The following is an 18838-nucleotide window of genomic DNA, read 5'->3' on the forward strand; positions in this document are numbered from 1 at the left end:
GGGTGCTATGGCTATTAAAAACTTGGCAATGTTTGGCATACTTTGATATCATAATTTTGTAGTTGATGGATACAGAGGAACATGTGCAACAAATGAGAGGGGTTTTCAAAAGGTTGCAGATGAGATATCAGATACTGAGCACAGAGAAGTGTCATTTTATCTTTGAGGATGTGGTTTCCTTGGGATATATAATTAGCAGGGAAGGAGTAAAGATAGATCCAAGACTGGTAGAAGCAGTACAAAACTTTCCAGTTTCTAACTCAAGCAAAGAGCTAAAATCATTTTTAGGACACCCGCCCCCAGTAGCTGAGTGGTCAGCGTGACAGAATGTCAATCCTAGGGGCCCAGGTTCGATTCCCAGCTGGGTTGGAGATTTTATCTGCTCAGGGACTGGGTGGTGTGTTGTCCTAATCATCATCATTTCATCCCTATTGACACGCAAGTCGCCGATGTGGCATCAAATCGAAAGACTTGCACCTGGCGAACGGTCTACCCAACGGGAGGCCCTTGTCATACGACATTTACATTTTACATTTTTATGACATGCAAATTACTATAGGAAATTTGTGAAAAGTTTTGCACATGTTGCTTGACTACCAATGAATCTGTTAAAAAAGGGTATGAAATTTAACTGGACAGTGGAGTGTCAAGCCACATTCAAGGGATTGAGATCAGCTTTGACATCAAGTCTGGGATTGACTTTTCCTGAGTGTCAAAAGGAATTTGATGCATTCTGTCAGGCAGTGCAGTGTGTTTTGTGTCAGGAGGTGAATGGTGAAGAACATCCTGTTGCTTATGCTTTGTGACAACTTATTAAGATGGAGAACTATTCTGTCACACAGAAGGAACTGGTCATCTTGATATATGAGCTTACAGATTTTCAGTGCTACTTGTATGAAAAAAATTCAACATAGTAATTAATCAAGCAGCTCTGAAATGATTATTAGGGTTGAAGGACCTGGCTAGCAGACTGACATAGTGGGCATTAAGACTCATTGAATTTGATTATGAAATGGTGCATAAGCCAGGAAAGAAACACAGAAACACAGGTGAGCTGAGCAGAAAAAAGCAGTAGTACAGGCACTGGGACACAGCCTTTTTGAGTGGCAAGCAGCGCAAATTGCTGACACTGACTGCAAGCTATACATGATATGGCTGCAGGTCAGAACATATGATAGCCTGTTATGTCAGTCAACCAGGTCAGGGCCATGCAAGTATCTGCTCAAGGAGGAAGTACTGAAAGGGGAGGAGGGGAGGGGGGAGGGGGGGAATCTTGAAACTAAGTTCAGGACTACAGATGAGAGCAGCATCAGGGATCTGGACGGGACTATAGAAAAGGTGAAGGAAATGGGAAAAGGCAGTAAGGTAGTGGTAAAGCAGGATGCCATGCAGGCACCAAGCTTTGAGCATCATGTATGGAATAATACATGAATTTTAGGGTAACTGACACATGAAATAATGGAGTATGCAAAGGTATTGGTTGACACCATGGGCTGGGAGTTATGCAGACTCAAGTGGACATGTTGGATGCAAGGGTCAGAAACAAGATCTGTTGAAATCACTAGCAGACATCATTTGGGACGCACAAAGGGTGATAATAAGTTTGCAGGAAGCCATTCACATTGCAGTTCATGGACAACTGAGTCCAGTGGTGCTAACATTACACTGGAAAAGTATTTGATAGGGTTACAGAAGGTGCAGGAGAGCCGTCACCTAAGTTGTGACTCATCACAGAGCCTGATAAGCAAAATTTCCTGCTATACTATCATGTAGCAACACTAGAGATTAACACAAAGTACTGCTAATTTCAGAAGATGGAGATAAGCATGAAGTAGACACAGCAGAAGAATTCCAGCACTGTTACAGGGAAAGACTTATGGTGTGCCTGATCCGAGTAATACAGACAGGCACAGGCACAGACACAGGCACTGGGGAGGTTCAGCTGTTCTCAGTCGAGACTGATGGACAGGAATGTCCACGGGATATGATGGAATCGAAAAACTTCTTCCAACAAGCAGGGCTACACTGCATCAGCTCTGTGTACAATGCCATAGTGGTGGTAATGGACAGCTACTGGCAGGGTAGATTCACAGCGCAAAGTAACCTGACAGACTGTGGGACATTTAATTAATGGAAGAGAGTGTGACGTAATGAACCAACATTCCTTCTAACAGCCACAGTTACAGGGATTACCTGGTTAAACATAACATAGCTACAGTTGTACTCGCCAGACCAACCAATGGCGGTACTTGCAGCACAGTATTTAAACTTCCTCAACAGTGTGTTGAAACCATACTTAATCTACTCCTTGAACGAATTCATAGCAATGCAAGAACAGTGTGTTTTGGCAGAAAAGAGGCTAAAATATGTGCCGCAGTATTGAGAGGAAGCACTGTATGGCTGTTGTCTTGTGTTATGATATTTCGCACTATAGTAGATCTGACTTCATTCTGTGCGGCCTTCATCTATTTCATGTGGAAAGTTACTGACCCTGCTGACTCCCTAGAAGTACAGACCTCAGTAGACAAGGTCACTGACTACAGCTTAAGCTACAGGGAATGGATAGGGAGAATAGAAGTGATTGTATATCGTAATATAGTAATAAGAAATGCATGTCACAGCTTTTAAGGCTATTGGACAAGCCGTGTGGACTTTGAGAAGTGTGGTGAGATGTTAAGTGGCATACAGTGTGTTACCTAGATAACAAGGTTAGTGGGATGTTAGTAGTTGTACATTGTGCAACATGCTCTCATGAGATCAAATGGTCTTTTAATTATTGTAACACAGATGTAACCTTCTAGCTTTAAGTAAGGATCTAATCACTATGTGTTGTAGGGTAAAATAACAGCCTCTGAACCTTGTGGTTCAAGCTGCCTAGTAATAACAAAGTGAAAATTTTTTGAAAATATTGTGCAATACTGGCCATTTACCTTGAGCTTTGTTGCCGACTGGTCCAGGGTAGAGATCTGGGGACCAGGTCTTCCAAAGCAGAGGGAAACTAGTGCTGCCATTATTTTTTGGTCATTCTATGGAAGCAGGGCAGTGTAGCATTCCAGACACCATAGGTATAGCAACAGAACTATTCATACATTGTGAGACAGACCTGGCCCAGCGCCACGAACCTGCCAGCGCAGTGGTAAGACAAATGTCTTACAGAATGGGCCACAGAAGTGTTGTCAGCAACATGAAAGAGCAGTGATGATGATGATGATGTTTGGTTTGCGGGGCGCTCAACTGCGTGGTTATCAGTGCCCGTACAATTTCCCAACCTTTGCTCAGTCCAATTTCGCCACTTTCCTGGATGATGATGAAATGATGAGGACAACACAAACACCCAGTCATCTCGAGGCAGGTGAAAATCCCTGACCCCACCAGGAATCGAACCCGGGACCCCGTGCTCGGGAAGCGAGAACGCTACCGCGAGACCACGAGCGGTGGACATGAAAGAGCTGCTATCTTGTATAAATAGCTGTGACTTTTTAGCAGAGATACTCACAGCCCAGCAGATCAAAGATAACGAGGGGGCTACGCCAATTACTGCCACGCCACGGATCAGCAAGTAGTGACCACAAGCCCAGTCATCTGCAAATGCCATACCATCTTCTAGCACCAAGCCCTCCTTCTGAGACTTGAAACCTCTCCACTGGTGAACACTTCCAGGCTCACCCCAGTAACAGCTTGACTCCTGCCCGAGAGGCAACATGTCACGACCGGGGCAGTACAGCTAATCTCCATTCTATGCTGACGCAGGCACTGTGGCGCCTCATGCTGACACTCATAGAGGACAGACTTACCATTGAAAGGCAACAGTCTCTGCAGGTGTTCCAGTCATCTTTTGTGCAACTGGTGCCACTTGCATACAGTGTGGTACACCTAACTGGGTTGTGTACTGATAGCTGGCTTCAGGTGACAGCATTCTGGGAAGCAAACATCAGAACCCACTGACTAGTCACCAGCTATCACCACACCACGCACCCAGAGAGGCACGGCTGCCACACTGCCACATCTGTGCATAGCTGCACGGATTGTAATGAAGTTTTTGACTTGTTCATGTTGTTTTCCTAAGCTGCCATCAGCCTGCACCCTCACCACAGCCCATCGCCTATGCTCAGTCCAGTGCAGAAGTAGTCTGTCACATCCACATCGACTTCAGTTCTTCGCCATAGTTCATCAATCACAGTGGCCAGCAAATGCTGGCATGCCACTCTCTCGGCAACCTGTGACAAGATGTTTTCAATGTGTGAGAGACCAGGAAAAACCTTTTGGCCACACCACCAGTGCAACAATCTCTGTGTCGAGATAGGTCAGGACACTACAGCCAACATGAGGTCTTGTTGAAAGAGAACGTCACAGAGACCTCAAAGATAGGGTCTGGTACTGTTATTGTTGTTAACGTGTCAGAAATGTAATGGCTGCTATCCAAATTACTGGCTATGTAAATCTGATGTGATTGCACCCCATACTGTTAGGCGAAGTGCTGCGCCCGTATGATGGCGATAAATGCAGTCTGGCGACTTTTGTTCTCCTTGGAGCCTCCACACATGTATGTGCCCATTGTGACACTGTACAGTCAACCAGTACTTGTCTGAAGAGACAATGTAGGGCATCCTCCATGTCCAGTGTTGCCACTGGGTGCACCACTGTCAACACACCTCTCTCTGCTGCCACATCAAGGGAAGCTGCAACAGTAGTTGCCGTAAAGTTCGTGGTGGCCGAGCATCATCACATTGGGTATATGGATACTTAACTTACAAACATACCCATTTCCCACTAATGTTACATGACACAGCTGAAAAATCCCACACAGCTGACAAGCGAGTGAGGAGTATGCGTGTCCTCTTGGATGCTAGTCATGTGAGGCTGCTCAGATCCTGCATAATATTGTGAATGGTCCTCCTGACCCCATCAACTCCATATTATCATGACGGTCATGGGATTTTGACTGAAACAAGTTAGCAAATAAGCAGGACGAGAAACTGCATTTTTGCAGTTCATAATCCTGCCACTGTTCAATTCTCGTATATGGTGGTGATGTTTCTCCTTCTGACACGAGGTGTAACACAATCTCCTCACAAACAAACATAATTCAAATTTGATTTCTATTCCTTATATACAGAATGTATATGGCTTTACTCCTACCTGCTTCAGGCTGAAATGAAAATCATTTGCATAGCCAAGTCTTAAGTACTCTTCATGCCAGTTTGTGATTGCTGTGTGTCGTCTTCATTACATTCCAATTTTAATGACCAGTAGCATGTTATTTATGACAAATTTCATTAAGGAATGAAGATCTTATTGATAGGTAGTACTTCTAATGGATCTGAGCTGATGCAGAACTCTCAGGACCAAGCCCAAGCATGGCTTCGGGCACAACTTTGTGTTAAAAAGACCACACCCAAGAATACAAGGTGCGACCCAAAATATCCAAGAATTTCAGTGTAAAAATCAGAAAACTATACTTACTGCCTAATGTCCTTTATCACCTTCAAATTAGTCACGTTGGATGTGTATGTAATCATCCCAGAATTGTTCCCATCTTTGGAAGCACTCCTAGAAGTCTGCAGGGTGAAGGGTGTTCAGGCCCCTTGCAATTCCGCTTGGATGTTTTCAATTGAGTCAAAAGCCACTTTTTCAACATGATTTTCATCTTCAGTAACAGGTAGAAATCGCACAGGGCTAGGGCTGGTGAGCAGGTAGGGTGGGGGACCGTTGATATGTAGTTTTTGGCCAGGAATTTCTGCACAAAGAGTGAAGTGCTTGTGTGTGTTGTCATGGTACACTAATTCAGCCTTTCTTTATCCACAAGTCTGGCCCTTTGTACCAAACATTTTCCCTCAGTAACTTCAAAACCTCACAGTAAAATTGCCCGTTGACAGTCAGACCAGGTGGAACAAACTTCTTATGCTCTATTCCCTGAATGTTGAAAAAATGATCAGCATTGACTTCATGTTGCTGTGAACTTGTCAAGTCTTTTTTGGCCTTGGAAAAGATGGGGTTTTTCCATTGTGATGACTGCTACTTCTTTTCAGGGTCATGACCACAGACCCAAGATTCAACACCTCTCATGAATGTGGATAAGAATTTTGGACACATTTGAATTCTTTGTTGCATCTCAGCGTACGTCTGAATACTGAGGTTTAGTTGGTCAACTCTGAGAAGGAGAGGGACAAACTTCACTGCAAAATTGTCGCATGTTCGATTCATCAGCTACACTTCATTGACACATACCGTATGACAGTCCAAGTCTGTTAAAAACATTGTAAATTGTCTGCTTTCACTCTTCGTGACTCATGTTGTGCTATTTTATGATCAGTTCCAGTGTTGTGAATGTTGATTGTCAACCCAAATGTTTATCATCTTCTACAGATTTTCAGCCTTCCTCAAAGTGCTTGAACCACTCAAATATTCTTGCTTGACTCAGTGAACTCTCAACAAATTCCTCTGTCAGCATGAAGTGGTTTCAGCTACAGTTTTCTTGAACTTGAGACATAATTTGTTGCAAATCCTTTGCTCCCTCATGTTATCCATTTTGCATTTCACAGAAACACGAAACACATCCTGACATGCACCACTACAACTCACAACTGCACACACCAAAGATCACAAAACTGTGAGCTGCAGAAGCTAAGACATACCTTGAGACATCTAGCAGTGGAATCTCATACTGCTACTGGTTTGATCATTACAGTGAAATTCTTGGATATTTTGGATAGCACCTCCCATATCGGGCAGCAATTTTCTCAATGCGCAAGCCACGTATCGCTCAAAAACTGGGCTCATTTCATATGAGAACAATGTGCGGACATCTTGCTAGTTGTTCCTTGACTGGTGCTGCCTTCTGCTGTCAATTTCTAAGGTTATTTCAAAACAAACATTAGTGAATGAAACAGCTGCTGTTGTGAATGGTTGAGCCAATGTCATTGCATTGACTTAATTTCATGCTTGTATTTGTTTTGTTTTGCAGTTTCCTATAATTCTACTACGAATACATCACATCCATTACATGAGCAATAAGTTTTGGAAGCTAAATAGGAAGGAATTGGTCAATAATTCTCTTCGTGATTTTTTCTTGGAATAATAATTTTACTTTCTGTCATCATTATTTTAAAATTGTAATCTATCAAAGAACTAAAGTAAAAATGAAAATTAAATATTGAAGCTGGGTCAATTTTTAGTATGTATTACTCTTGTAGACACATCATTTATACAGGGTATTTCAGAAAAAAATGACCTAATTTTGGACAGTAATAACTACAGAATATGGGACATGCTGGCACGGAATGTGAGTAGTTTGAATGACCATGGCCTACAGTTTCAGAAAATTACTGTAAGATGTCAGTCAGTGCGTCTTCTCAGTTTGCAGTCAGTTAGAAGTAAGATGGTGTCTGCTCAACAGAAGACGTTATGTGTGCTGCAGTATGCCAAGAGTGAGTCAGTGATTTTGGTCCAGCAAACTGTTTTCAGTTTTGAGATTGATCTGCAAGCATTGATCTGCAGTACCATCGCTAATCTGAAGAGACAGGATGCTTGAGCAAAGGTAACGGTCCAAGTTGACCTCGCACTTCTGATGACATGGTGGAAAGAATGTAACAAACATTTGAGTGGTGTCCACGAAAGTCTACTCACTGCACAAACAGAGAACTGGCAATGCCTCATACAACTGTCTGGCAAGTGTTAAAGTGTTGCTTGGTCTATAAGCCATACAGGCTACAATTAATGCGAGCTCTTCAGGTTAGTGACACAAAGAAATGGGTTGACTTCAGCAATGCTCTGCTAGAGGACATGGAAGATGATACATTTTTATCATGGTTAATTTTTGGTGATGAAACAACACTTTGTGTCAGTGGTAAAGTAAACTGACATAACATGCCCATATGAGGACTCCAGAACCCTCATGACATTACTGAGTATGAAAGAGACCTAAAGTGAAAGATTTTTGTGCTATTTCTCATGAAAAATTGTACAATCCCTTCTTTCTTGAGGAAATCAGTGACTGGAATGAGCTATCTTCAAATGTTTTATAACGGTTTTTTTCCAAAACTTCAGGAGGACTCTGATGACTTCATTTCCCAACAGGACACTGCCCCACTACACTGGCTCAACAACATAAATCAGTTTCTCAGTGACACTCAACATCAATACCAGATAGGGAGCAAAGGACCCCGAGACACTGCCCTGCATTCTTGGCCTCCAAGATCACCAGACGTGACCCCATGTGATTTTTCCTTGTGGGGATATGCGAAGGAAAGTGTGTTCCCTTTACCTTGTGACAGAGAAGAAGTGAAGGACAGAATAACAGGCGCCACAACTTTTGTAAAAGCAGATATATTGTGTAAAGTTTATGACGAATTTAGCTATTCATCTACCTGCTGTTCGCACTGCTGCTGCTGGTGGACATGCGTGGCATTTGTAATAGCATGGCTGAGACATTAAGATTTTGTGAGTTTATTGTAATTCATTCCACTTTTGTAGTATGTTTTTGTCAACAAATATGGAGTTTTGAAAACAGATCATTCTTTTTGAAACACACTGTATATGTGCCAGTAATACTATAAATAACGGCACAAATGGCTGGTTTCCAAGACCCGATATTCTTCCAAGTGACTGGTCTCCAAAGTATTAACACAAGTGTGGGACTCACCTGTGAATTTGATTTTTTGGGGGAAACTCTTTGCAAATATGTCTACCTTCGTATCTTAGTGACCAGCATGTCTGACGGCAATGTAGAGGACTTGGGTTCAATTTCTGGTACTGCCAGTGACTCTTACTTGACATGAGGACTGGGACAGGGTGCACTCAGCCTCACAATGCCGAGCGAGGAGCTAATAATCGAGAAGTAGTGGCTCCATGGCCAAGAAAGCCAACAATGACCAGGAAAGCAAAGTGGTGACCCTGTGCCCATCCAAACAACATCTGAATGATGCCACTGGCAGCAGATGACATAGAGGTCAGTCAATCGCAACTGCCTTCTTTTTTTTTCCTTCAGTGAGAGGTACTTCTTGTTGTGGTTAGGGAAGCACAGCATCATAGCCTTTAGCATCCTTACATAGGTTAGACTACACACAACTGTGGGTGAAGTAAGAAAAAATTTCACCTCTAAAGATAGTAAAAATATATTGGAAGTTTAATAAAGTTCTAAAAACAAATATTTTAATAAACAGCTATAAAAGCATATCTTAAATGATAGATTTAACATATTCATTAAATTTCACTTACAATTATCCTCCAGATATTGGGTTGGTGGATAAGTTCGGTTTGTTTCTAAGTTTAATAAACGAATCAGATACACATAACAGAGACTTAAGTCAGCAATAATATATTATCCTTCACTATTTACAAGTCTGCCAATGCTAGGGCAACTTTTCAATACACCAACAGAAGAAATCGTGTGGTTTTGAGGCAAAGAACTTGTCAAGCGAAGTTTATCTTTCGTGAATGTGAGCAGGTCTCTGTACAGGGAGTTTTTGCTTTGTTTGGGCTCAATCATTCCTTTCTTTTCCTTATGTTCGCATAAAGGCACCACTGCTCATCACCAGTAACAACACAGGATGGGAATGGTTGGTGTTATTCAAGAGCCAATTGACGATGAGCAAGTAGAGGTGCACATGTGGCCACTCACTGATTTCTGAGATCTTGGCTTAGAGCATGCAGTACCCACACACCCAATTTTTGAACCTCCCTCTTAGCAGGTAAATATAGCACAATAGTGGAATATTCACAGTTCATTACATTTGCCAGTTCTCGAGACCGTTGATGTAGATCATTCTGGGTTAATGTGTTAAAACAATCATCATCAAATTCCAATGGACTTCCTAAACTTGGAGAGTCACTAATGTCAAATTGATCCTCCTTAAAATGAGAAAACCATTTTGTTGTGGAGCTCTGACGAGTGGCAATATCCCAATGCACAATGCAAATATTCCTGGTTGCCTCTGCTGCTATTACTCCTGTACTGAACTCAAACAGAAGAATATGTCAGAAATGTTCTTATTTCTCCAATTAGCACTCCATTTTCTAGCGTCCACAGCTCCACTCGCTATCTCCAAATGACAATATATAAATTCAAATAACCATAAACTGTGTGACATAGATGGGAAGAATGAGCCTAAACTTGACTGTCATCGTTAGTACTCCAACTACAGTAGATCGAGCAAACAGTGTCTCCAGGACTGCGATTTTGTCCAAGAAAGCTACTGCTGTATTATACAGCACTTCATTACAGTTTTCATATGCTACATCTCACTGTAATTGCCATGAGCAGGTACACAAGCAAGTTAGCAGACATTTGCATAGCTTATGGAGCAGAGTGCAATTGCTTTGGGTGCAGTATGCTGAACATTTCCTTAATATAAGACCAACAGCAGTCAATATGTTTAGGGCTGGGGACCAGTGCTTGAAAGAAACACGCATCTTTGCACCCAAAAAATACCAAGGTAGAATGGTTGAACAACAGAGGGCAATTGAGAATTTGGTGAAGAGGTACACCAGCGTTTTGAAACATCACCTTCAACTAGCTCACCGCTACAGCTCAAGAGCTTGATTTCACTCTTTAGCCTGTTTTGAATCTCACAAAATGAAAGTGGCTTGTATTCTTACTGTGCACTCAGAAAGGGACATTTAACATTTGCAACTACGAACAGCGCATTTATGAAAATCCCAATTACATACAAGAGTGTGGTCACTATGGAAGGTTTTCAGTAAACATCCAGCAGAATTTGTCACTGAGAACTCGGCTGTACCTTTCATGCCTCTGATTAAATTGACAGAATAATTTATCGGTTTCACATGTGGTTTGATGAAGCAAGGGTAGATTTCATTATAAAATTTTTGAACATGATAAATACTGATAATGGCTGTCAATATACTTATTAGTGGTGATTACGAATGTCTGTCATCTTCAAGCACGAATATCAAATGGTGTGACAGACACATTTAATACCAAAAGCAAACAAATTATGCCTATCTCATGTTATGGCAGCAGAAACATTTATTCCTGACAAAACAAAATACATTACTGTCAAACACCTGTCATCTGCATGGCCAAGACAGATTGCTATTCACTGTAAATATGACACATTGCATCGGAAACGGACACAATGAAATGACACTTACATATTAGCTTTCAATCAAAGACTTAATCAGAAAAGGAAAGAGACATACATCGATTCACACAAGTTAGCACACCTCGCACACACATGACCACCATTTCTGGCAGCTCAGACCATTTGCTGTTGGAGATGGCGGTCACGTGTGCTTCCTCATGTGAATGAATGTATGTGTGTGTGTGTGTGTGTGTGTGTGTGTGTGTGTGTGTGTGTGGGCGCTTCCTTTTCTGATGAAGGCTTTGGCCGAAAGTCAAATTGTCCCTTTTCATTGTGTGTGTCTGCAACTCTGTGTTTCATCTTTACGGTGAATGATCTATCTTTTCCTAATTTTGTTAATATTCCAATCTGGAGTTTCCACTGCTTGATTTTGCATTTATGATACTTTCTTTTTGATACTTTTCAGCAGCTGCATTTGTAATCCAATCAGTGAAAGAAGTGATAGGTTTCAGATGTCATGTATTTTATTTCATCTGTAATAGCTGTTTCTGCAATTGTGATATTGGATCCTACAGATCCTGTTCATTGGCAATAATGTTAGTGTGTACTGAACCCAAGAGTGAGGGATTTAGTATCCCGGCAGTGCTACCAATACTGTATTGCCAGTCACCCGTGCAGCTGAAAGTGGTCATTCACAAGGATCCAGGAAGCAGCTGCATAGGAGGTGAAGATTTCACAGGCATGAACAATCACTTTATACCAGAGATAAAAGAGGGCCACCACTATAATACCAGAGAGTTGTGATTCTGTGCCTGCACACTGTTCATCCAAGAGATCTATCAGACTACTTCTACATGTCAAATGTTGCTGTAATAATACTTCAACTTTGATCACAGATTCTATTTGAATTTTTGGTAAATGTGCTGTTGATAAGTCTTGGCTACAAACTGGTTTTCAAAGTGCATATACTCTTGTACCTGTGAGAACCAGTGTTCTGTCTTAAAATTATTTGTATTTTTGCACTTGTCCAATTACGTGCAACTGTGGACCAACATTATAAGTTCCTCTTCTTGGTCCTTCCCAGACCTCTGGGATATATCTATTTACTCTGCTGAATACATAACTCTTTCTACTTAATTTAGTTGCTCTTTTTACTTGTGTAATCAATGTTGCTACAATGACCGAGTGGTCACAGATACCAGTTTCAAGGTGCACATTCTCAAAGGAGTTGGACCCATTTATTGTCACTAAATGTAACATATTTCCATTGTGAGTGGGCTTCTGACTATATGTTCCAAGTAGTTTCCAGAGAAAGCTTTCAGTATTATTCAGTGTCTTGTAACTCAAAAATCTGTAGTTAACCAAATTCACAATGTTATTGCTACTCAACATACAGGAGAACAATGAGTCGCACACAGGAAGTCCACAGTCTCGTGTGTGCAAGTTGTGTTTGTCTGACTGTGTACCCTCTTACTGTTTTGAAAGGAGGCCTTTTGGTTGAAAGCTTAAATGCATACCAGGCTTTCTGTTGTGCCCATCTGTGATTCAACATCTCCTCTATATGGTGAGTAGCAATATATCTTTTTCATAACATTGTTATTATACCGTGTATGTACGTATTAAACTGGGGACCTAGAAACGACTGAGAGGCTTCGTCCCACCATAGCCCAACAACCCCACAACAGGCTACAGCAGTCCATCCAATCCACCGCCGCCCCACACAGAACCTAGTGTTATTTTGTTATTTTGTGAGTCGGACCCCCCCCCCCCCCCCCGCCCCCCTATCTTTAACTCTTCAGCTTAAAAAGCTATCCTGAGAAAATTTATCAATTAAGTACCAGTTAGATTGATTCATTTTACTTTTGTTTGTTGATTGATTACCATTTTATGGTCATAGCTCCACAATGGTGCATTTCCAGTCCTTGATTATTTGAAAAATCTTATTTGATCTGACATTTCCTACCTTTCACCCATCTTGTCGCTCTTCTCCCCCCCCCCCCCCCCCCCCCTCTGTGGCCTGTAAATTGCTTCTGTAAATCAGTCTTGATGACACAATCAGGGATTACAACTGGGTAACTAATTGGAAGCTCACTATTTAGACCTATACAATGCACGGTTGCGGTGCTCACTTACACTTTGGATGAAAGGAAACTTAAACACGCAGTCTGGAGTTTACTACACAATTAAAAATTACTTTGAGAACTCACATTAAGGGTCAATAACAAAATTAAAGAGAACAAAAACACCTCAGTTACACAAATGTTCAAACTGTAATTATTTTTTACAGCAGAATCACACACCCAGGATCAGTAATACGTAAAACTAATGTCTCACGATTTAAAGATCTCAACATCTCACTACGTTCAATCTCGACATCTTACACCTTAAGGGGGGGGGGGGGGGGGTTACTGATTCAGTTTTTCCGACCTGCAGGAGGGAAGATATGGAGATGTAACAGCCACATGACAGAAGGAATCTATAAGTGTAAGCAATGTATGCAGAACACTGTAATAGTGTGTGATATATGCAGTGTTAACCAATGTTTAACTGTTTTTCATGTTATCTAGCTAAATTGTTCCAAATATGTACATATGTAAAAGCATTTTACATACACATAACAGAACGATACAGAGCATTTGTTGAGACAATGACCTAAGACTCGAACATTAAAGGTTCATGCTCTGTCCAGTCATCCTGATTTAGCTTCTCAAAAGGTTTTCCTAAATTAATTCAGACAGAAGCCAGATTGGTTCCTCCTACATGATTACGTCTCACCACCTCTTCTCTCCCTGTTAAGCTTATACAGATGCCTTTATATGTTTCTGTGTATTACTTACATTTTTTCCTGTATTAAGCTGACAAAGCCTAAATCATTGTCAAATGATAATTGGATGAATAAATTACTGATACTAATACCTGGTGGACCTCCCATCATCTAAGAACATACACACCTAAATATGGATACAATGTGGTGAGCTGGGAGTGTACTGAGTAAGAAAAATACAAAGGCAAGAAAATTTGTTTACTTGTTGAGGCAGCAGTAAAAGGCTGCAGTCTCAAAGAAGAAAATCTGGTAAATGAAAAAGCATTACACTGTTTAATAAGCTTCATCAGAGGTACAAAGGCATGTGCATGAATATCCCCCCCCCCCCCCCCACAAACACACACACACACACACACACACACACACACACACACACACACAAACGCGCGTGCAGCAACTGTCATCTCTGGAAACTGAAGCCTGGCGACCATGGATTTCCTATTATTTGATTGTAAACAATCATTATTGAGTATTTAGGAATAACAATGAGAGTTGACGCAACTTACCGTGTCAAGGATATAAAATATAATTAGCTTTGGAGAAAAAAAAATTAAAAAATGTATTAGGTTTGATAACACACTACGGATAGTTTGCTGGTTAACAGCAAAGAACAATGATTTACAACATTTCTATCACAAAATACTTATAAACTCTCTGTATTTGTGTTATTGTGGGCAAATATGGGGTAAAAATAATGTTTTTAATCCAGGAAGAAGCATTCATAAAATATTACAATCGATATCAGAACAGCATTTTCATGCTAATTAATATATATCTCATTCTAAAATGGGACGCAAGTAAAACCTTCAGACATCACAGTCCATAACACAAGATAGATATTTACATAAAAATTGCCATGCAACATATGCACGATACATTGATAATTTTTGTTTTACCTGTAATTTCCAGAAGAGACTGCCTGATCTCCTTGATAACATTAATAAATTGTGTGTCTCTAGAGCCAAGATCAAATAACATGGCTTCTTTCACTGGTTTGCTACATCCTAGTGGACCTGGGGTGAACAGTTTCTTCTCTGAAGAGGTAAAGGATTTATGTCATGTTGTATCTCTGTCAAAAAAGCAGTAATTTTTACACTGAAAATGAAGCTTACCAATATATGTGAATGTGTTGGCCATGTGTGTAAGAACTGTTCTGCTCTGTGTTTTAAGAAATACTTCACAATTCTTTTCATCAGCAGGATATATGAGGGCAATGCCTTATTAATTGTGACTGGCTAGTTATCTACACAAATGGTGATAACACTGACCTCAAGATCAAGGACGTACGCTTCTTCCATGTGTCCGTGAATCCTCGCCAACCACAAGATGTGGGGTGTGGGAGTGAGAGGGAAGTTGTAAAGATGCAGAAGCTAATGGTGTGTCACAATTACAACTGCTCAAATCTAGGCCAAGAAACTGAAATTAGGCATCCTTAGATAACTTGTATATGTTCATAACTGTTACATAATATCAACAGATTCTCCATTTGAATATATCTAACAGCTCCTGAGGTGAGCCAGAAAATCCAATCACATGTAAAGTGCAGGTTATTCAATAAATAAATAAATAAATAACTAGTACTATATGTGTATCTGCAGGGAGGGATTTAAAAAGTTAGTCCACTACCATACATAATTTTTGTTGTGCATTTTCATTTTCTCCTCCTCCTATCCTATAACTTCTTTCCTCAAATTCCAAGCAAATAATTTTTTAATCCATCATCTGTCATTTTCTGTTCTTTCTTCAGGTATGCATGAAGGAAAATATTCTTTCGAAGGATAGATATACTGTGCAAACTTTTATATCAACAAAGCCTTCCATAGCTTTGGCCTTTTCTGCGAGTAACTGCTATGGTCTATGACAAAGTGTAGGAAAACTTCTAATCTGTTTTTCTTAGACTACATTTGTTTTATTTAAAATTTCATATGGCACGTCTGCAGGTGAACCAGGAGTTTTCATAAAAAAAATAAAAAAACCTTCAGAACTTAAAGAAATTCAAAAACTATTCATGGCAGCCCTAGAGGAAGATAATTCTCAAACTAGGGAAATGAAGAAGGAATACATGTTAATGAACATATCCAAATACTTTTGTTTTATTAACACTGTACTCTTTGCCTCCAGCATGCATAAATTTCAACAATTTAAAAAACTGAATAGAAGTTTGAAAATAGGCCTGAAAATCATTTAGAATAAGTCAAATACAATTAACAGATCAGAACGAAAATAGTGTAGATTTGTACTGAAACAATGAATTCACAGAGCTGGTAGATAAGTTTTAGTTGTTTACGGAAATTAGAGACAACTGGATGACACCAAAAGAAAAAAAAAAGTGAAGAATGAAAATAGCCTAGCATGCATTTAGTAAAGTAAAAAAGCTTCGCAATTAAGTTTCCAATGTGTGTGAGATCAGTATACATTACCAGTTTTGTTTTATGTTTGACAATGTTCCTGGGCACAATAAATGTTCCCATCTCTCGTCATATGACGGTACATTCAACATTGGCAAAAATGACTGTTTTGGTTATTCAGGTGATATGGTGTGAGAAGGCATAATGTTGTGTGCACATACTGACCTCAAAATCTTTGAACACACTACACTCACTGGTAAACATCACCTGTAACACTGCGCACGAGCATCTTTTGAAGGGAGTGGTTGGCCCTAACTTAAATTTCTATGGATGACAAATTGTACATGCATTGAACTGTGCAACTGGATGAGCTCACGGATTGAGAGGATATTCAGTGAATGGACTGACTTTCTCCCCCCCCCCCCCCCCCCCCCCCCCCCCCGACTTAAATCCTTTCAAACACGCGTGGGATGCATTTGAGAGACATCCTACAGCACATTTTCTTACACACCAAAGACCATCCAGCAATTGTGAACCACATTTGTGGAGGAATGGAACATCCTACCACAAGAACTCATTAAAACCTTATGGCCAGCACAGGAGCATGTTGCAGAGCATGCATTACCACCTGTGGTGACCACTCACCACATCAAGAACGATGTCCCATCTTTTGTAATGTCCAAGAGACAATCATGGATTGCAGTGACTTCAGTGTAATTATTGTCCTTAAATAAAAGTGTCATTTCTGTTCATCTTACTGTGTATTTCTTTCAGTTTTCCTCTGTGCCATACTGTAGCAGTTCTTTCTATGGATGGTCCAAGTTTCATCTAGGTATGTCACTTGGGAGTGACATCATGCTAAAGTTAGGTTAGTCCTTAAGATTTGCACAGCAAAGTGCTACACTCTGCTGAGCATGTAGAAATGGTAAGGAAAATGAAAACTACTCCTTGGCTGAAGCAGAAAGACGTGAAAGAGTCTGAAATTGCCTCAACATGAAAATAATTCACAAGAGAAAACCTTGAATATGGTGTCACACAAAGTTTAGTACTGGATGTATTTCTGCGTTTGATTTTCAAAAACAACCTTCTATGTGATCTCTTTGAGGGAACAGAATTTACACAAGATTAAACTGCAAGTTAAGTTTGTCTCAGTCGTGCAATAATGAAATAGCTGAAGCCACAGAAAAAGGTGGTATGTTTCTATATTTGTGCCTTAACACTGTGATTTTTATGTTTTTGGGGTTTATAGTGGCCAACAGCTAGTGGAAAGTTCACTGGTCATGGTACTAGCAGGTGCCCCACCTCCACTGCCAGCTACTGTATGTTTACCTTTGGTGGTGTATTTTGGTAAAATGAGACATCAGAAGAGAAAGGAATGGAAAAAAACTGTAAAATATAAATACAAATGTTCAAAAACAATGTTCTTGTTTAAAATTTTTTGGGGTAAATGACTAGGTTTTCTGTTTGTGTCAAGATCTTAAACTGATTAATAAAAAGCTCAATAAACAAATGGGTGTTGCTCAGTCACTTCAAGTATAAGAGCTAAAAGACATTATGCACATGAATTTCATCGGAAAAAAGTAAGTATGCAAATGCACAAATTTACAATATAATGGAGAAAGTATCTGGCATTACGTGTCAAATTTAGATGACTCATACACTATATATATATATATAACACCATAACTATTGGTTACAGAATTAGAATGTGACCACACGTATTTTTCAAGTAATGTCACTAATGTGTTATGTAGTACTATCATTAATTTGTGGGCTGCACTTTTGACTGAGTTAACAATGGGTCTGAGGTGTAAATTCTTTGAATGAGTTCTTGGCTGTGATATTCAATATGATAAGATTTCATTCTCAATGAGAAGTATGAAGCAAAAAAGGAAACACACAGTTGCAGAAAATGATTGAGTAACCATAAACACAAATAATTTAATGAATTTCAGACTGTGACTATTTACAGACATTTAACAAACAGTTCAACATTCAAAATATTTTCTTGTGTACATCAGTCACCACACTGTTACTTATAATTCTACACAAACTGTCAGCTTCTTAGAAACTGCAGAGCTAGATATTCAGCATCTTCCAAGCTTTCTGGTAGGTGATTGGCTTTCTTTACTTTCTTCACATTACCACTGTTACTTTCAAGAGACATTTTCCTCTTTCCGACTGTTGTTTTTGATCTGGAATAAAAGATATCAACAGCATTTAATATTTAAACATTATCATACATCCAAATTATTTTTCAGAATGTACTGTAATGCATGATTTAAAAAAATAAAAATATTGGTAGTGGCCATTTTCACTGCGAAGTTCAAATTATTTTCCTTACTACAACATTCAAATGGTTAGAAGCCTATTCAACAGCACTACCATAATTTTTGTTCCTTCCCCCCCCCTTCCTTGGACTTTTTCGTCCAAGATACTGAATGGCTATCAGTTGTACTCTCTTTTTATAACTACACTACTGGCCATTAAAATTGCTACACCACGAAGATGACATGCTACAGACGCGAAATTTAACCGACAGGAAGAAGATGCTGTGACATGCAAATGATTAGCTTTTCAGAGCATTCACACAAGGTTGGAGCTGGTGGCAACATCTATAACAT

General features: G+C 40.0%; 2 protein-coding genes across 2 annotated transcripts in view; both read right to left on the reverse strand.

Moving 5' to 3' along the window:
- The window catches only part of LOC126094672 (2-aminoethylphosphonate--pyruvate transaminase-like), a 124201-nt gene extending 109067 nt beyond the window's left edge, over positions 1–15134 (reverse strand). The window contains exons 1-2 of the mRNA XM_049909182.1: positions 14979–15134; positions 14763–14900 (exon numbers count right to left, since the gene is read on the reverse strand). Coding sequence (XP_049765139.1) covers positions 14763–14900; positions 14979–15003 — 163 coding nt within the window. The 5' untranslated portion in view covers positions 15004–15134. The remainder of the gene's footprint in view (positions 1–14762; positions 14901–14978) is intronic.
- Positions 15135–18117: 2983 nt separating this feature from the next.
- The window catches only part of LOC126095049 (probable ATP-dependent RNA helicase DDX10), a 91182-nt gene continuing 90461 nt past the window's right edge, over positions 18118–18838 (reverse strand). The window contains exon 14 of the mRNA XM_049909728.1: positions 18118–18409. Within this exon, the coding sequence (XP_049765685.1) occupies positions 18271–18409 (139 nt within the window). The 3' untranslated portion in view covers positions 18118–18270. The remainder of the gene's footprint in view (positions 18410–18838) is intronic.

Source organism: Schistocerca cancellata, chromosome 8 (assembly GCF_023864275.1).
Source record: "Schistocerca cancellata isolate TAMUIC-IGC-003103 chromosome 8, iqSchCanc2.1, whole genome shotgun sequence".
In the NCBI taxonomy this organism is placed as follows: domain Eukaryota; kingdom Metazoa; phylum Arthropoda; class Insecta; order Orthoptera; family Acrididae; genus Schistocerca; species Schistocerca cancellata.